This window comes from Marmota marmota, unplaced genomic scaffold (assembly GCF_001458135.2).
Source record: "Marmota marmota marmota unplaced genomic scaffold, marMar, whole genome shotgun sequence".
Taxonomy (NCBI): Eukaryota; Metazoa; Chordata; class Mammalia; order Rodentia; family Sciuridae; genus Marmota; species Marmota marmota.
Window position 1 is genome coordinate 2,168,898 of NW_026000101.1, and position 20,659 is coordinate 2,189,556.

General features: G+C 42.7%; 1 protein-coding gene across 2 annotated transcripts in view; it reads left to right on the top strand.

The window, feature by feature from the left end:
- The window catches only part of Susd1 (sushi domain containing 1), a 119,291-nt gene that overhangs the window by 87,511 nt on the left and 11,121 nt on the right, over positions 1-20,659 (top strand). For both annotated transcript variants that reach the window (XM_015492200.2, XM_048783203.1), the window contains exons 13-15: positions 12,066-12,162; positions 15,556-15,814; positions 18,626-18,665. In XM_015492200.2, coding sequence (XP_015347686.1) covers positions 12,066-12,162; positions 15,556-15,814; positions 18,626-18,665 — 396 coding nt within the window. The remainder of the gene's footprint in view (positions 1-12,065; positions 12,163-15,555; positions 15,815-18,625; positions 18,666-20,659) is intronic.

The following is a 20,659-nucleotide window of genomic DNA, read 5'->3' on the forward strand; positions in this document are numbered from 1 at the left end:
GGGGGGGGGGGAGAGGGAGGAAGAAGGACATGGACTTGGAGAGAGATGTTAAGCAGCTTGAAACTGTTGACCACATGTTTTATTTCCTAAAAATCTATTTCAAACAAAATGTTAGTGTGATTTAAATCCAGGTAGTGTATTCATGAGTATTGGTTAAATTATATGGGTAATGTTTAAAATATGTCCTACTAAAGATTTCCTGTTACTCTTTCTTAGTAACATATTCAGTTGGAATTCTGCTGCAAGCACCTTAAGAGTAGGTTACTATCAGGGGAGAGTGATCAGCAGTGTCACCATAGACACCTAGTAAATTAACTTTCTTTTCATTTTCTCTACTGTCTTTAAATCTGTGAATCCTGCTTCCCTGCTGCCAAAGCGGTTACTAAGATTATTAGCCCGTTTCTCCCTCCCTCCATTTCTTTCTTTCTTCCTTTCTTTCCTTCTTTGTACTACGGGGGATTGAACATAGGGTCTCACACATGCCTGGCAAGCTCTCTATCACTGAGCTGCATCCCAAGACTATTAAAAAAAAAGTCACTAAGTTGCCTTGTCTGGCTTTGAACTTGGGATCCTCCTACCTCAGCCTCCTGAGTATCAGGCTAAGTATTAGCTTCTTGTTTCTTGTCTCACTGAGAAATTAGAAGTCATCAGGTGAGGACTTTCCAGTTCAAATCTCCCATTCCTACCTGTCACCCATATATTTTGCCTTCCCTCCTGTCTCTGCTCCTATCTAAAGCTCCCATTCCCTCTGCTAGGTGTTGGATCCCACCCGTTCTTGTCTAGTCGTCCCTTCCTCCAGTATAGAAGTATTCCCAGCACAGCCAACTATCTCCTTTATTAAAGAAAATAATGGAACAAGTCCACACACTCCCACAGAGCCCATGTTCCCCTCCAACTGTTCTGCCTTCTCAACCTCCCTTTGTATTAAAATTCCCTAAAGGAATATCTGGTTTATGGGCTCTGCATCCTTATCTCCTGTTCTCCTTTCACTCACCCCACTTGGGAGGCATCTGACTTACTGCTTTACAGAAAGGGTCTCCATTCAGCCTCCATCTTGCCAGATCCAGTGGGTAATTTTGTTCTCTGATTTTCTCTATGGTATTTGATGCTTCTTCTCAAGACATCTTTCCCCTTGCTTTTGGGTTCTTCTGTTTAACTGGCAATACCTTCTCAGTCTACTTTTATAAGCTCATCTGCTTTTATTGATCCCTCTTTGGCTTCCTCCTCTTCCCTTTTCTTCACTATCTATTCTTCTTAGGTGATCACCACCAATCTCAGGGCTGTAATGATTCCATGCTGATGATCTCCAAATATGTATTTCTAGTCTCAACCTCTTCTGGGCCCCAAACTCATATATCCCCCACCCCCATCTTCTACACATACCCTGTTGAACACCTAACAGGTAAATCAAACAAGTTTTTGATTTCTCGCCTTTTCCCTTACCCCTAAATCTGTTTTCCACCTAGACTTCTCTACCTGGGTTATTGACATTCACCCAGTTGACTGGTAAGACCAAAAAAAAAAAAAAAAAGGAGAACTAATTGACTGTATTCCACTCCCAAATTTCTAATCTATTGGAAAGCCTATTGGTTTGCTGTTCAAAATGTATTCTGCATGAAGCCATGTATCTTCTCCTTTGCCTTTGCCACTAGCATCCTGATCCAGCAACAACCAGCTGCAGTTGTTTCCTGTTTTCCTCTTTCACTCTTGCCTGTTCCACTCCACCCCGACACAGTCTTCATCTTCACCGTACCTTTAAAAAGATTGCTCATCAGCCAGAGCGTGCTTTTAAATATAAGTACTAGACTATGTCAGCGCCGCTGTAAACCTTCCAGTGAGTTTTCATTAAAGGTAGAATAGAAGCCAAGTTCCTTAGCATGGAGCATGTGAACTGGCCCCTGCCTACCTCATTGAATTCCTCTCCCCTGCTTTCCTCCTCTCTCATCAAGCACCAGCTCTCTCCCTGGCCTTCTTGATAGTCCCTGAATAGGTCACACTTATTTTGCATCCAGGCTCTTGAATGTTTTCATTTGCTATGTCAGCGCTTCCTGGGACACAATCATGCAGGTATCTTAGTTCAAACACCATCACTCTTGCCTTTGTCCATTTTGTGTTGCTAAACCTGGACATCACAGACTGGATCATTTGTAAAAGAATACAGCATTAGTTAGCTTGTGGGTTTGAGTGCTGCTAAGTCCAAGAGCCCGGGGCCAGCATCTGCTCAGATCTGGTGAGGGCCTTTCTGCTGGGTCTGGACATGAAAGAGCAGCAAGGCAGAGCAGAGTGACCCAGTGGGAGCTTGCTGTTATTTGAAGCCACTCCCTCCAGAGCCCATCAGTCCTAGAATGATTAATCTGTTCGTCAGGGCAGAGCTCTCTTGACCCACTCACCTCAAAGATCCTGCCTCTCAAATACCATTCACATATGATTTTGGGAGTAGGTTTCTAAGACATGAAAACTGGGGGACACATTCAAACCATGGAATTCCTGAAGAAGCTCCTGCTTCTTCAGGAATAAGAGAAGCCTCTTCAAAAGTATCCTCCTCAACGTCCACTCTATTATTCTCCATTCATTTACCCTGCCTACATTTTTTTCAAAGAACTTGTTTTCTGAGAAAAATTTGGTTTGCTTATTTTCTTTCTCTCCTACTAAAATAGCACTCTTCAAGGCAAAGGTTTTGTCTGTGTTTTTTCTTTTTTTTTTAATTGAATGAACAGCTTATAAGGACAGTACTGATAGACCACAACAAATACTTTTTTGAACAGTGGCCTCATGATTTTGTGGGTGGGTGGTATTGGTGTTGGGTACCTTCCTGGTCAGTCAATAAATATTTTACACCAAAGAGAATTCATTACAGTTTGGGCTGGAGGGACAAGTAGTATTCCATCTGGCTATTCCTTCCCAAGGTGACTTATTAAAATGAATAGCTATTTAGTCTCCTACTCTTTTGTTCTTGTCATATTTGGGTAGACTACTTTTCTGATTTGAATTAATATTTCATACTTTTTGAGTAAGAGGTAGGGGCTTCCTCTTGATGAGACACATTTCTACCTTGTTTTGTAGACTAAACATAGCTCTAGTCACTCAAGCTCCCAGTGTCTGCATTCAAGGCCACCAGGGGACGCTGTTGAGCTGCTCAAGTTCATTGAGACCAGGAGGCTGCTCAAGGTCTTTGAGATTGTGACTGTTTCCTAACTTGGAGAATTCGCCATTTTTAAAAAAGCATAAAAATTCAAGTTGTTAAGACTTTATTAAAGAGTTTAAAAGAACCCTCTTTCATTTTATAAAAGGGGCAAGAAAGATCCTCATGTGTTGATGTAAAGAGATACTCCTCCTCCTCACCTAACATGCATGTGGCTTTATTTCAGTAAAATCATGAACTTTTGAATCTTACCAGAAATGTTAGTTAAGGATTTGGGTTTGGAAATGCACCGGCTGATTTCCCAGAAGAAAAGCGAGTGGAATTTCCCTTCTGTGTATCTTCCATTAAACTCAGTCTTACAGATGGGAACAGGATGAAAGCAAATGCTTTAAATATATTGCTGACCTCAGAGGAGAGTGAAAGTTGTAGGAATGTTGAGGGACAGAGGCAAGTGTTTCAGTGAACTGGGAAGAGGGTGCTGGAGAGGGGGTGGGGAGGTGGAGGTTCTGTCCCAGTGTTCCTGGCTGGTTGCTAATGTGCTGGCTTGGGTGGCCATGGAACTGAGTTCTTCAGAGTATTCCCAGCATTCATATCCCTTTAGGGCAGGGTAGAGAACAAACTTTCATCCTTGATATAAACCCCAAAGAGTATGAAGAGCTTTCATGAATTGATTATACTATTTTCTGGCATAGTCTAAAAGCTTGTAGGCAAACTTTTCTTTTCATAAGGAAAGAAGGTAACTGGAGAGGAGAAAGGGAGGGTGGTGTTGGGGCAGGGGTGGGGAGGGAGGAAGAAAACAATGTGATGTGTGTGTAAATGTGTACTACACAAACGTCGTGGTCACTTGAGGTCAAATGAGTATGTGGAATGGAGAATGCTGGAGGTAAAAAGGGAAGAAGAGACGGAAAGGAAATTATCCCATCTCTATGCTCAGTACCAGGGCTGGCAGCTTGCGTGGGGCCTTTCTCATCTCTAATTGCATTCATAACAAGAAGAGAAGGGAGAGTGCTTTTCAGATGGTTAGGAAAACACAGGTATGTCTCAAGCATCATCGGACTGTCACTTTGTCAGCCAGGGTTGCCTTGCTTCTCCCTGCCTCCTCTCTTTCTGCTGGGTGTCCCTGGGGAGAACGGTGCAGGACTGGTTCTCTTGATTTCTTCTGCTGTAGGCTTTCCTTTCATGGTTGGCTACTCACAAGTCATCTAAAGACATCCTTAGGGCCTTGGTGAGATCCCTGTGCCCTGTAGCTGGTTCCAGGACCTCACAGGCATTCCTGGGGGGGGGGCTGAAGCTGCATCAGAGGTCCATAGAGGTTGGCCTTCACCCCAGTTGTTTCCTTTCCAAGCCTTTTGTGGTTAAAGGCTCTTTGGTATCTGGAGACCTAACACTGGGTCAGGCCAGGAGTGGCTCATAATCCCCTCCAAACTTCTATGATCCACACATTTCTCCCATTTCTAGAAATTTCCTGACTACTTTCTAATCCCAGGTCCCCAGGTAAATGGCTGTGTGTGGATTGTATCCTCTCACTAAAGCCATCTGAACCCCAGTCAGTCATCACTGAGATGGGTGATCCACCATAGAGGGAAATGGACTGGCTGGGTCATTTCCTTATATTAACTTTAGCTTTTTAAAAATATGTATAAAAAGCTTCCTTAGATCAGAAACCTAAAAACTGGAGTTTGTGTTGCGGGTAGGAGCCAGGGAGGGTCATGCTGAGATTTAACAACCTAACTCAGCAAATATTTATTGATGACCATGAAGTCAACTTTCATGATTTCATTGACTGGGAAGACCTGTCTGACCTTGATATAGCTGATGACTCATGGTGGAAGGTCCCGTTTCTTTTGTTCTATCAATTTCAATTTTTCTTCCTTTGGGTTGTATGATATATCTGGAGAGGTGCTTGAGGTTTAGGGAAAAACTATCTTGGTGACTTCAATTTTCTTCCTGCTTTTTATTATAGAAAATTCAGAAAAGTAGATGATACCAGTTTCTCAGACAGCAGAATTATATTTCAATTCAGCTCCTGTACTTACATGCAATTGATGGTATAAACTTGGGATCTTTGCTTAATTTTGGTAGATAAAATTTTCTTTTTTGTTCATTTTTAATAATTTGCCAATATTAATAATGTTCATCTTATTTTTACTGCCTTAAGTTTATTTACTCCTTAATTTTCTTCCTTTTTGGGATTATTTTTAATAGTTTGCCTATATTAACAAAATTAATCTTTTATTATACATAGTACAAATTCCTACCTCAAGGTTATTTATTATTTAATTTTCTTTTCAGTGTTATTTTGATAGTTAGACATTTTATTTGAATTTTCTATGTCATCACTTTTATTCATGGCTTTAAAATTTCTGTCTCTGATCATGCCAAGAGAAGCCTTCCCCACCCTGAAATCAGATCGATTCTTGTTCTTCAATATTTTCTTATGCTTCTTAATAGTTTTGCCTTTTGCATTTAAAATGTAGGCCCATTTGGAATTCATTTGGATGTGTTACATGAGCCTAAACTTACGTGCTAATATTTTCCCCAACTTTGATAAGCAAGTTCCCTATTACCTTTCACAATACTGGCCATGTCGTACAGTATTTTCTCCATTTCTTTGGTCTCTTTCTCGGCTGCCTAGTACCTTCCATTGCTTTGCCTCTCTGCTGTTTGTACCTTACTATTTCAATTATTGTAATTTTATAACATATTTAATATTTTCTCCTTATTCTTCAAAGTTTTCTTATATGGTGACCTTGGATTTTCTTTTGTCATTTGCTGTTATGGAGAATTGAAATCGTTGACGCATAGAAATGGTATGCCTTCTGGTTGTCATATGCTCAGGGTAAAAGAGCTACATTTTCTAGCCTAGTCATGACCCATTTCTTGCCTGAGGTCTTGCCTGAGTCAAGTCACAAGGTTCCAGGAAAGGACTGCAGATTTGCCCGGGGACAGCAGCTTGGGAGACAAGGAACAGCACCTTGGGAAACAGAAGAAGAAGTCAAGGTCATTTCACTTCAGATTGTGGCTGAGAACCAGTTTACTGAGGTTTAAGCTTCTACATTCAAGAGAAAAATGTATAAAGCGGGCAAGGCTTCAGGAAGCAGGGCAGAAAGAAGCCTAGAGATCCCAAGTTGATTGAATCAACCAGGTGACAATGGCACCTTTAAAAGTATGAGAACCACATGGGACTGGAAAAGGGCAGTGTGGCTTGGAGCAAGCAGGGGATGTCCTGAGCGGCCTGGACCTGCCTTCTCCCCACTGAGCGAGCATTTTTGTTCTGTTACTGAGGATAGCAAAAAACTAAGTGGGTTTCAGAGGGTTAGTCAAAAGATTAGAGAAACTAGAAATATTTATTTTGGAGAAGAACAACCGAATAATCTAAAAGAGCCTAAGGGTTCTCACACAGAAGAATGACAGTTCATCTCTGTCTTTGTCACAACAAAGCATCAAAAATGACACAATGGCGGAAAGGCCCGAGGGCAGTAATTCTCAGATTGGAGGGGTGCATTGTCCTGGTCAGGCGTCCTTCTTCCCTGGGGCACTGCTGCAGGAACCTAGCCAGGTTTTCCTCAGGTGTGTCATGGAATCTCTTCTGGGCACCTCTTCAAAGTAACATAGACCTTCAACAAGGGTGTTATGTGAGGCCTTGCCCATAAGCTGGGGCTGTTCCAGGTGATGCTCCAGGGTCCCTGGCAGTCCTGCAGGTTTATGAAAAACAGGATCTGTGGATCTGTGTCACCAATCTGGGTGACTTTGGAAGAAATTCTAGATTTAACCCTGTTTCATAGAAACTATAGGGTTCTCTCACTTACACCTGGCTGTTCCCTGGCCACCCTCCGCCCTCCTCTTTTCTTTTATCCGGTGTCCCCGGCAGCCATGCCCACTCCTACTTAAGAGATGACTCCAAATTTCCCCCATAGAATTTGCTTCTAGGCCTGGAGCTGGGTTTCCAGCCGCTTCTGGAACATTCCACATGCACTCCACCTAGGCAGGTCCATAAGTGAGCTGCTCCCATCTTCCCTCCAGACCTGGCGAAGGGCATCGTTACCTGCTAGGTGACAAAACCCAAATCCAGGTTTCTCCCCTTGCTCCTCTCCCAGTACATTGTGTTCCTCCTCTCCCCAAGGAGCCCTTCTGTCTGTCCCCTCTCTGCTCTCAGTGCCATTGCTTGCCTCAGACCTCAAGCATTCCTCATCTAGATTAGGGGATGACCCATCTTCTGTTCTTTTTCTAGTCATCCTCCAAATAGCTCTTTAAATCATATTTCTGACATATGAATCTGTCAAAAATCTTTAAGTGACTTATTATTTGCAGGTCCTCAGATCTGACCTACACCTACCTCTTTAACCTTATCATCTGCTTCTTTGCTGCCAGAACGTATCCTGTCAGTCAAGAGCTCCATGTAGTTCAATCACTGCCCACCCCTACCCCACGCCTCTGCATGAATGTATTTCTGTATTTGATGGGCTCATCCTCCTGTCCTTGGTCAGGTGGGTGTTTCTCTGCACTGCAGAGCACCCTGCATCTAACTTTATCGTAGCTCTAAGTGCTCCTGTTTGCAAAACTGTCCCCACTATTAGGCTCTGAGCTCCTGGAGAGTAGAAAGTCTGTCTTCCCTGGCTGTCTCCCCTAGCCTAGCATGGAGCCTATTGCATCAGGTAGCCGAAAAGTGTCTGTTGATGTAGGAATAACACATGCCATAGGGCTTCAAAAACTGAGAAGGTTCAGATAGGCCTAAGTTTATTATAATTTAGGATCTGACGGTTTCGACCCCCAAACTATTTTCTAATCCAGTAAATAGAGTCTTGAGTGTCTATTTGGCTTCCTAATCTTAAATTTCACTGTAGCAGGGTTTGGGGTTTGGGGGAGGGCAGCAGCAGGGAGACATTCATGTGTGTATTTTTCTTTTTCTCTTTCCCACCATGTCCCCCTTTCTCCCTTCTACTGAGTTGATGCAGGGGTAGAATCTAAAGAAGAGATGGCTTAGTGTAGGGTCTAATTAGGGCTCTTCTTCCTGCTGTCCTCACTGTGTCTGCCACCAGAGGGTCCGGGGATGTTCCTGGGATTCATAGCATTCTTTTCACACAGATGCTTAAGAATTGCTTCCATCTGGCCCAGTGCCAGGGTTCCCTCAAGCGCACAGCTGTGCGATCTGCCCTTCAGCAGACCATCAGGATGCTGGGTGCATTCTATAATTAGTTAGGGCTTTGGGGGTTGCAAGGGATGGAAATCCAATTCAAACCAGTTTGAGTATGTGGAATTCGTTAAATCAAAACTAGGAAGAACACAAGTGGATCTTGCTTAGAGCACAACGAGATCCAGCCACAAGTGGTCCTCCAGAGCCCTGTGGCTCTCTCTGTCAGCCCATCTGCCTGCTTTCTGCTGAGCTCTTTCTGGGATAGGCATCATATTTCTGGCTCATAGCTATAATTCAAGAGGAAAACTAAGGCCCTATAATCTCTTAAATAAATTGCTCCCTGACCAGTCCTGTCATTGGGGCATGGCATCCATGACTATCAAAGTCTAGTCCAGAGGGGGTTTGGGACACTGTGACAGCCCCCTAAGAACCATATGGAGGGAGAGGGCTGTTCTCCATAGAAAAAGGGACACTGAACACACAATCAACAGAGTATATAAGATTTGAAAAGATAACATATATAGACTTGGAGAATCTCAGACATAAGTGTCCCATCTTCTGGGAGTTTTGCAATTGCAGGTTTATAGCTTTCCTCAGTCTCTTCCAGGCTTTGTTTCTTTCAGCCCCCTGTTCATTCTGCAGAATCCTCTCCAGCCCTGATTTAGGGATCCTGCCTCTCCTTCTGGCTTATGTTTCCACTGGGGGACCCCTTACTATATTAAATACCTCATTTACAGTGGCCTGAATGACATTTCCCTTGTGCCAGAGCTGGGAAAGAGCTGAATTATAGCTTCCCTTTCTGGGGTCATTCCCAAGTGATTTTTTCCACTCACCTCTTCCCTTTGAACTTGTGCTAATTAAGAGATCCTTGGGGTTTCCTATCCCTAGGCCTCTCAACCTCTGTTCCTTATAGTCTCCGGCTAGAGAAGGCACAGGGGCTTCTTATTTGTCAAGAATTTGTTTTATTTATGTGGTGCTGAGGATCAAACCCAGAGCCTCACATGTGCTAGGCAAGCGCTCTACCACTGAGCCACAACCCCAGTCCCCATGTGTCAGGAATTTGTGGTTCTAGGTTTCTATTCCTGGGCCATTATTGAATCTCAGGCAAAGTGAACAAAAGCATTGTCCTCACATGGCAATGTGACAAAATTGACTTTGGAGTCAAATTAACCTGGGTTCTATGCAGCGCTGTATTCAGTGCTGTGTCTCAAGCACTGAGTTTCGTTTTTTTCTTATTGATCAAATAAAGGTGATGGTCACTTGGGCTGCTGTGAGGACTTGAAAGAGCAGGGGCAAAATGCCTAGCACAGTATCAGCACCCAGTAGTTGTAACTCCAGTGAATTTTGAAAATGGCCAGCATACACCGAGGGCTTCTGTGTTACAGGCTCTGTTCTATTCTCTGTGTGTGTGCTGAATAGTGAACTATAATTGTTAATTATCATTAATAGACTCATGAGTTTCCTCAACATGCTTATGAGTTGGGGGTTATTTCTACTCCCATTTTATAGATGAGGCAGTTGGAGGCATGTGTTAGAACCAGCATACTAACCCAGAGCCCCTGGTCTTACCCACAACACGACAGTGTTTATTTCTGCATCTTACCTGGAGTCCAGCCCCTCTGATGTGAGCCACACTGGACAGACCTGTGACTCCACACTGATTGTAGCAAATGGATTATTCCCCTGGAGTTAACATGTTTCTAAAGTCTTTGCAGATTCAGTGTATAAAAGTAATAAGTGGATTTATTAGTTCGCTCAAAGGTGAGGAAACCCTGCTAGATCCATTTGGTGGAACCAAACATTCAAGTCACCCCAAGGTGAATGAGAAAGGTGTAGAGTAGAGAATGAGTTCAAATCCTAGCTGTGCTACACTGTGTGTGCTGTTGGACAAAAATTTCGCTTCTCCATGAATCTGTAACCTTAATTATAAGATGAGATTTTGGAAAGTAAGAATCATACTTGTTCTACCTGCAAGTTTAGGAAAATTGAGAAACATACACAAGAGTAAGGTAAGGATCCAGTTATCACTTTGGTTGCTGCTGAAACTGGCTTGGGCCCAGGGCTAAAAGAAAGCTTCCTGAACTTCCTCTCACATCTGAACCTTGCAACCCAGCTGTGGGGAAGCTGAATCTGTAGGCCATGTGCAGACCTGGCTTCAGACCTGTCTGGACTCAGGGTTTGCCTGGTGCACTAGTTATGGGAACAGGAGGTGGGGACATCTGCCCTGTGTTCAGGCTGCCCCCATCCCACAAAAGAAAAAGAAGAAGAAAAAATGTGGGGCATGTGGCCACAACAGGCAAACTCTAGCTCTCCCACAAATCAAATATACAGAAGGGCAGCTGGGAGCTCTTTTCCAATTAGTTGAGAGGAAAGAAGTTTGTAGTGCACAGGCAAAGGTAGGAATACCAAGAGAGGGAGAAGATGACTGCTTCCATAAATACCATCCACTTGATAGCAATGGAGAGATTAAATGAGGTGAGGCATATACAGGACATATCTAGTATATGGTTAATGCCTAGTATATCATCACCATGGCACACGCAGGCAGACTGGCAGCTGATGCATTGGTGCTGTGAATGTAACTCCTAGTGAGATGTTGGAACATTGGTTCCAACATCAGCGAGCCATAATATTTCTCTCCCAGGGAAAAACCTATTTGGGAAATCTGGTTGAAGGGGAGGACAAAATAAGAACAGATAGCTCTGTTATTTTAAAGGATCTAGAAGTCTGATATGTTGGTTTTTCCCACTGTATTAGTCCATTTTCTATTGCTATAACAAAATACCCAGGACTAGGTACTTTGTATAAAAAAAGAGGTTTATTTAGTTCACAGTTCTAGAGAATGAAAGTCCAAGATGAAACTGCCCCATCAGTTTTTCCTGTGTTAAGGTCCTCATGGCAGACAGCATCCATAATATGGTGCTTGTGGAAGAGGCCACATGGTGAGGCAGGAGGCAGAGATGGGATGGGTCCAGTCTTCTTCTTAGGATAACCCACTCTCTTGGGAACTGACTTCATGAGATCAGTGTCAATCCCTTCCCTCCACAGTGACCTAATTACCTTCACTAGACCCCACCTCTTAGAGGTTCTACTACATCTCATGTCAGCACACTGGGGACCAGGCTTTCAACACATGAATCTGTTGGGGACACACTGAAACCATATCCAAATCATAGCACCCACCGAACAAGGATCTGCTCACTAAGCAAATGGTAATGCCCATAGTGTCCATCCTGTCAGCGATGGAGCGTGCTCATCACTCTTAAAAAAAATTGCATATATATACATACATACATATATATATATATATATATATATATATACATACATACATATATATATATATATACATATATATATATATATATATATTTATATGCATTTTAACCCTTTTTAAGTATACAGTTTACCAGAACTAAATATATCCACAGTGTTGTGCAACCATCACTACTGTTTCCGAAACTTTTCATCACCCCAGACAGAACCTCTGGTCACTGAGCAAGAAGTTCCCACTTGCAAACTCTCATTGATTAATGTCTTTATGAAATTTGTCTATTCTAGAAATTGTTCTATTCTAGGAATTTCATAAAAGTGGAGACATGTACTATTGTCCTTTTGCCTCTGGTCATTTCCCTGAGCATCATGTTTTCAAGCTTTATCCATGTCATAGGATGCATCAGAATAAGCTGATCACTTTTTAAATTAAAACTTTAACGGCTTCCATGAGGACCACTTTGTGCTTTTTCCTTGTTCTGATCGTATCTCTTTCCTTCTTTTCAACATTTTTAGAGCCTTCACTTCCAGAAGTAGAGTTTTTCATGGTGCATGGAGGGCCTCTGCCGCGCCTCAGACTGAGGAAAGTCAAAGATGAAAATGGACCTATCAGGTCAGTAGTTGTCTTTTGTCTTTGGGGGTTGTTCAGGGAATCCCATAGAGTGTTCCGGAAGCCCTGGTTTGGGTGAGAAGACTCTGTCAGTAGACTGGAGTCATTGGGGCCATGCAATGTTTTGCTTCCCTGGGCACAGACTGGCCTTTAGTCTGAAAGAGCCCTCCAGATAGGCTGACCCTTGAACTCATGATCCTCCTGCCTCAGCCTCCTGAGTCACTGGGATTACAGGTATATGGTATCACCCCAGCAAGAGAAAGATTTTAAGTGACCAGGCTCAAACACTTGGGCAGCTTAGCTCCAGATATTAAGCTTTGGCTGGCCATATCAGGCACTGCCCTTTGTATTCACATCCTGTAGTGCATCCTTTAGTGACAGTGGGTCAGGAGCATCCTTTCATTTGCCAGATACAGAACATGTTTGTCTTTATGTAAGACTGTGTCGTGAAAAGGTCATTTGGGTAATTTTTTTTTTATCTATTTTTGAATTGAGTTATGGGTAAATACTGTGTAGTTAATGACTGCTGCTAAATTCCAGATGTAATTAGGATGGCATTAATTGACTTCTGTTGGAAGACTACATTGTGTTCAATTTTGCATTTTATTTGCAAAGGTCAAGTTAGGATAGAGAGGAAGATTAGGTTGGCCTGGAGAGAGGAGCAGCTTGCCCACAGTACCAGGTCGAGATGACAATGTGTGCGGCCTGACCCATGTAACTTCATGTCTCTCTTGACTCTTCAGTCTAGTGACCCCTCAGTGCCAGCAAGGTAAAAATAAATATGAGATACTGTAAATTTATGAAAAAGAAAGTCTGGAGATATTATCTGTGGGTCCATTTATAATGAAACTTAGAGCTTTCCTGCTTCTATATTAATTTAAGTTCAGGGTCTTTCCAGGATGGACATTGCATAAATGTTGCTGTTTTTTGATTCCTGACAAGTTACTGGAAGGCACTGTAATTCTGTTGCTGCAAGGAAGGCAGAACTTATGACATCACTGGCTGAGTGAATTTGCAAGAGTTAATGTGACTTCAGCCAAATAATTACGTAAAGCAAAAAGAAAAGCCAAATGACCATTTACCCTTGTGGCTCTGGGTTGGGCAGGGCTTCCAAAACAGGAAGTGGAGGTCTGTGAGTCATTCACGGGGAGGGTGGTGGTGAGACACAGGGGAGAAGTTCTTCCAGAAGGGTTGGGTTTCAGGCCACCACAACTGCTTCCCTGACGTCACCAGGGCCCATTACTATCAGGCCAGTGGGCTGATTTCCTCAACCTGACCACCTGCTTTGAGCTGGGGCTAGCACTTTTGCAAGGCCTGAGTCTGCTTGGTGCATTGTTTGGGAGCAGTGGGACTTGGGGTACATAGTGGAGCAAGGACCCTGGCACCAAATCCCCCTTGTTGAATTTGCTGATCTTAGGCCAAAGATTCGTTCTGTAGCTAGGCTCCCTTAGTTCTACTGTCTTCACTTTTGCCAGGTTATAGGAATCACCTGACTGGGCTGGTTTATTAGCAATAGGAATTCCCAGCTCTTCTGGAGGTTTCGATTTAGTAGGTCTGGGATGAAGTCTGAGTATTTGTATAATCCTCAAGCTGAGTGGGGAGCTGCTTCCTGTCCTGTGAATGATGCCTTTAGTAGGCAATGTACAAAACCAAATGGGTGCAGGTGAGACTTGAACTTGTACATGACCACCACCACCTGCACGGAAAGATGCGAGGGATGTGAAGATGTGCTTATGGACAGCATGGTGCAGCCTCGTTTCCTTTCTCACTTGCAGCCATGATTCATAGGGATGATTTCAGATCTCCGGGAAATTTGTTATTAGAGGGGTTGCCTGTAGGAGTGGATGCTCAGCAAATGTTTACTGGTGGTGGAGATGACTACTACTTACTGCCCTGCAGGTTTTATTTTGTTTCTTTTGTAGAAAGCCCTTTGTTGAAAGTGAGCCCAGACTTTGTGGAAATCAGAGCCGTGAGGACACCTAAAATATTTTTGAACCTGATGGGTGGCTGGAGACTTTCCAAATACAACACCTGCTGCTAGGGAGGGCTCCCTCTTCTTTTCTTTTCTTTTTAAAGTATTTATTTATTTATTTAGTTGTAGTTGGACATAATACCTTTATTTATTTATATGTAGTGCTGAGGATCGAACCCTGGGCCCCGCACGTGCTAGGCGAGCGCTCTACCACTGAGCCACAATCCCAGCCTGGCTCCCTCTTCTTAATTTAGTGATCCATGAACTTTTAGGAAGCGGGAGATGTCACTAGGAATATGGAGAGGGAAATGCAGATTTGGTGGTAAAATAGAATTATGTGGCTTAAACGAGTTTTGGAAATTACACTAATTACATTTGGTGATGATACAGTCTCTTCCTCTTTACTGAAAGTTCAGCTCATGAAACATTAATGGGGGCTGATCATAGCCAAAGAAATGTGCAAGGATTTACAAGGATACGAGAGTAAGGTGTTCAAATCCCTGCTCTTGCGTCTGATCAAGGAAGCAGATGTTCAAACATGTACCGCACCAGAGGCGGGAGAGAAGCACAGAGTAGATGGAAATGGAAAGGATTGTGTGACTCACCCGTGGTGCATTTTTATGTTCTATTTCCTTCCTGGTAGGTTTTCTATGTGGTGGGATAAATAATAACAAAATACATGACACAATGATCCCTGACTGTTAGCGTGTCTCTGTGTGCACACTTAGGGAACAGTTTTAGAATGCAAAAATGTCATTTTTACCTTTCTTCCCATTTTGAGACCTTATGAGCCTAGATTAACTCATGGTGACTTTGCACTCCTGGCTTCTTGTTTATTTCACATGAACTTTGGTATCAGCCTGTGAACTGTAGGGAATATAAATCACATGAGTTCTGTTTTAAGTTGCCACATGATTGTCTGGAGCCTTTGCTCAGACTTAGGACATTAACTGTTTTGGGCAGTTGGCCTCCATGTGATTGCTAAACCCTTTCTACTGCTGTTCTTTACTTACCCATGTGAAAAATCACTGATTAGATCAACTTTATGGCAGACACGGCAGGGCAGTTGTACATGCCAAAGACTTCTCCCAGCTAAAGAAGATGTCCTTGGCTGGAGCTTGGAGAGGTTATCAGCCAGTGTTATCTGGCATTCGCACTCAAGGTCAATTTGGTGCTCCACAACTGTTTGAGCCCTCAGATAGTAAATCCCATGTGGGCCAGAGCTTTTTCTTTTCTGGCATTGTGTCCCCAGTGCCTTGAAAAGTACTTCATCTTATAGTAGGATTTCAATGTATATGAATGAATGAATGCATGAGTCCTCCAGGCAAGGGTCCAATAGGTGAGTTTTATAAAATGCACATCTGATCAAGGCACTCCAGTGTAATGAGTCCCTGCCAATTTCTCTGCTTTCTTTTTCCTTCCAGTACTTATCAGGTGGTGGTGCTTCCTCTGGCTCTCCAAAACACATTTTCTTGTGATTCCGAAGGTGCTACCTTGTTCTTTAACAACACCTCTGATGCTAATGGATATGTGGCTGCAGAACTGCTGGCCAGAGATGTTGCAGATGATACCATGGATATTTCTATTGGAGACAGGCTATACTATGGCAAATATTATAATGCACCCTTGAAAATAGGGAACGATTACTGCATTATATTACGAATCACAAGTGAATGGAATAAGGTATAGTTCTTTAAAAAATCTCTTGTTAACTCTAAATGTTCTTCTTCATATGAAGTTTACTTGGTTGAATACGTGTCTTCCCAGTATTTGAGATGTATAGTCCATGTAATGACCACTGAAATGCACCAGGAGGATTACATTGCATTCGAGACCTTGATGGATCTACATTTGGGTTGATCTGGCTTGGTTATTCCTAAGCTTCATGAATAACTGCATTCTATTGCCTTGCTGACATCTGAGAAGTCGGGAGGACCATCTAGATCTCTCTGTCAACTTCCCCATACCGCTCCTGTGTTGCTACCTCCACTCATCCTGCAAAGAAGGAGGGAGGGGCAGTTAAGCACAGCCCTGCCCCACTTTATCCTTACCCTTGTTTCCTTGGCTATAGAGTGGGCTCCACTCTCCCGTCCCCTGTCCTCAGGAAGGCTCTGCTCTTCCAGCAGTGTTTCTGTCATGAGACAGAGAAGTAAATATTCATTAGATAATTAGTAAATGTAAGGGGCTGGACTAGCAGAATAGCAAGAACTATTCAGTATCAGTCAGGGACAGAGGATCTGGAAGGACCTAGAGACCCTAAGCTTGGTGTAAATGCACATGGGTTAGTAGTGGAAACTAAACAAAGTTATATTAATGCTAGTGAAACATCTCTTGACTGGTAAATTTGAGGCCAAAATATGTAGCCATCTCAAGTGTAAGGTTTAATACATATTTAAAACAGAGACACTTTATTAAATTCTAGATAGAATACAAGTCTAATGTGCAATGGACAAGATATTAAACCAATGGTTACTTTTAAGACTATGTCCAACTAGCAAAGAAATCTGGGGGTACCTTGATCCATTTTGAGTTACTTTTTGCGTATGGTATTAGGTAAGGATCCAACCGATTATTATTATTATTTTTTGCTATGGATATCCAGTTTTCCCACACGACTTATTAAAAAGGCTGTCTTTTTACCAGTGAATGTTCTTGACACTCTTGTCAAAAAACATTTGGCAGAGGGCTGAGATTGTGGCTCAGACGTAGAATGCTTGCCTAGCATGTATGAGGCACTGGGTTCAATCCTCAGCACCACATAAAGTAAAATAAAGACATTGCGTTCACCTATAACTAAAAAAAATCATTTGGCATATATGTAAATATTCATTTCTGAGCTCTGTATTCTGATCCATACATCTGTCTTTATGCTAGTATCACAGTGTTTTTTTGTTTGTTTGCTTTGGGTTTTTTTGGTACTGGAGATTTAACCCAAGAACACACTGAGTCACATCCCCAGCCCTTTTTGTTTTATATTTTGAGACAAGGTCTTGCTAAGTTACTTAGGGCCACGCTAAGTTGCTGAGGCTGGCTTTGAACTTGCACTCCTCCTGCCTCAGTCTCCCAGGCCCCTGGGATTACAGGCATATGCCACCACATGGAGCAATATCACACTGTCCTGATTACTGTAGCTTTACAGTGCATTTTGAAATCTCCCATTTTGTTTTTTCTTCTATGGATTTGTTCTAAAAAGTAGCATCACTATACTTTTAGTCACTGAGGCAGAAAACTAGGAGTAATTCTTCTTTCTCCTTCTTACCTCTTGTCCAGTCTCTCATGACATCACATCAGTCTATCACCTCTGTCACCTGAACGCTGCTTGAAATCGTGCAGTCTTCTCCTTTTCCACCAGCATTGTTCAGCCGTTGTCTTCTCTGTACATCTCTTTTCTAACTCACATTTCCTGCCTCTTATTTCTACTCATCTCTGTGCCCCACACTGCTGTCAGGACGAGTGCTAAAATGCACATCTGGTCAAGGCTCTCAATGTAAAGAGCTCTCCTCTTCCACCCATTTCTTTGCTTGAACATTTTTTACTTCCCTAGTAACTAGCTTGCTATTTGCAGTTCCTTTGCTTCTCCAGTGTCTTGAAACACATCCTTCTCTACTTATTCTTGTCCTTCCTTCCTAACTTTGTACTTAGCCTCAAGGTGAAATTTAATCACATTCAAACCCTTACAACTGTTTTCAGCTTTTCCAAGAAAATTTTCAGTTTAAATATATTTTTAAAATATTCTAATAAAATGAAAACAAGAATGCCAGCCGTTGACACTTGAATCTCCTAAAGAGGTTGGAGGACTCCTTCTCTAACTCCTGCTGTTCACCTTCCTCTGGGGTCTATCATGTTAGAGTTTTATCATACTCAGTAATCCCAGCAGTCCTGATTGACAAATATGCACTAATAATGATGAAGAGAAGGGAAGGCATTCCATTCCAGTGGTTTGTAGGTTTCTTCTACCATGGATGAGTTTCCATGTGTGTTCCTGTGGCTTTCTTCCTTGTTCTTGAATACATTTTGGGTAACTGATGTTGCCATGTGTCATTCAGACAGGCGAGGAATTATTATGTATCAGGACTTGTCATAACCTTGCTTATAACATGCATCACTAGTTCTGCTGAACTTGGTTGTGACCTCAGAATCCTCAACATAGTTCTTCAAGGCAGTTAAAACCAGGAGCTTTGAGCTGGTGGCTAAATGAAGCTCTTGTCATTCTCGTGTTTACAGTAGCATGTCCTTCCTGAGATCTTTTGGAAACCTATAGAAGTGATCTTCTGGATTACTTCTGTGCCTGCTACCCATATTAGTCCCCTGAACAATGGTGATATATGGCTGAATCATAAAGTAGAAAAGCTAGACGGGACTCTAGAGATCTTCCAGTTCAAATTGAGATATAAAAAAGCTGAGGGTCCAAAGGTTTCAGCCTCCCAGCTCTGTTGTTTAAACAGACACTATGTGCCACCTAGTTAAATGTGCTACTTTGTTTTTTGCTTACAGGTGAGAAGATACTCCTGTGCAGTTTGGGCTCAGGTGAAAGGTAAAACCATTTTCTGCCTATGAACACTGTCCTGATTTTTTCCCTATTCAATTTGTAGCATCAAGTTTATGTTAAGATCTCTTTTTAAATTGTCACAGATGACAGAAACCCAGCTCCTACTATCTTAAGCAAAAAACCACAATTGAAAAGAATGCATGTGTGTGTGGGGCAGTTTATAGCATTGTAAAAAGAGCTCTAAGCCCAGGCCTCCAGGGACACCATGAGTGGGGCTCCTCCTTTCTTTCTGCCTCTTGTCCCTGATCTCCATGTCAGTGGTCTTAGTTTTCCCTACTGTAGGAGAGATGGGTCCCTGCTGCCCCAGCTGAACAACTTCAGTGAGAACGGAAAGGTTTTTAATTCAGGGAGGGTATCTATCTGTTGGATAAGTCACTGTTGATAGAAGATAGGGAGCTATGATTGGCTTTTCTTGTGTTTTGTGTTTACTCCTGTGGCTTCTTGGGGGCAGAGCAATGTGATCAGTAGCTCTGTTTGGGTTGTACTAAGACAGGGATGAAATTCCCACCTAGAAAAGGGGCACAAGGGGCTGGGGTTGTGGCTCAGTGGCAGAGCGCTCGCCTAACATGTGTGAGGCCCTGGGTTTGATCCTCAGCATCACATAAAAATAAATAAATAAAGTAAAGGCATTGTGTCCAACTACAACTAAAAAATAAATATTTAGGGAATAAAAGGGGGCACAAGAAAAAACATGTTTACAGACCAAAACAACAGCTACAGCTGTCTCTTAACTACTACTGTTTGTGTGGCATGTGCACATATACATTTACACTCACATACCACATAATGACATTTTGGTCAAAATGGTCCACATATACAACGGTGGTCCCATAAGCTTTTATCACCTGAGATAGCATAACCATCTTAGTCTGTGCAAACGTATTCTAGGATGCTTGTATAATAGCGGTATCACCTAGTGGTGCATTTCTCATAATGTATCTCTGTCAATATGCCATGCATCATTGTAATATTAAGAAAAATGTCCTCTATTAACAGAATGGAACTATCCCACCTACCATAAAAAAAAAAAAAAAAATGGAACCCCAGGGGAATACAACTCAAAGGCTGGTTATGCATCCAGTTCTAAGACCAGGAATCTTGGGGATGATATTTTCTTTTTGATCAGATCCAGATGTGCTTCTCATGATCCACTTAATCATCTGTGATTAAATGGAAAGTTTAACCATTCTCAAATAGCAGTGTATAACACGATAGGGAAAACTGGGTAACCACAATACATACTCTCACTTAGAAAGGAGGAAACGATAAAGCAATATGTAGTGGTTGGGGGCCGTGACAGTGGCCCACCTCCTGCTGGACAGGTAAAGCAGGCATCTCCTGCCATGGTAGCAGAATGGGACACTTGGTCAGTTTGGCTACCTTAGGGTCTGCCTGATGGGAGAGTGCCCCTTGTCCATATCCTCCCGAACCTTCCTAAGGGATGCAGTGGGAAGGGTCTCTGCTAGGCTGGGTGCTGTACAGCTTTAGCCTTCTGCACATTGGCAGAGTTACCGGGGAAGGGAGGCAGATTGCCTCAGGGACTGAGCAATTGCAGGTTTCCTGTTTGCCAGGCTCGGGACTTCCCAGGCAGTACATCTCTTTAAAACCACCAGGCAGTGGGCCAGTGGATTTGATTCCCAGGAATTCCATTAGTTTGTAGTTAAAACCAGAAATCTTGACAAGTTTATGACCTTGGAGTCTGGACCTTTTCCTCATGGTTTATGAGTCCTCACAACAGGCTAAAGAATTCTGCCCTTAGCCCACAGTATCAGTTTAACCCCTTGTGGCTTGTCCCCTGCCTCAGAGCAGCATAATCCTTTTGCTTTCAGGAGGATTTGAAAAGATGGCACTTTTCAGTGGTGTCTGTTATCCTGTAGGTCGAGTGTATTTTTCAGGAAATGTTTAGGAGGGGCCCAGGGAATTAGGCTTCCTTCATTGGTCTGCTCCCCCACTCCCCAATCTTATTTTCCTTAAAAAAA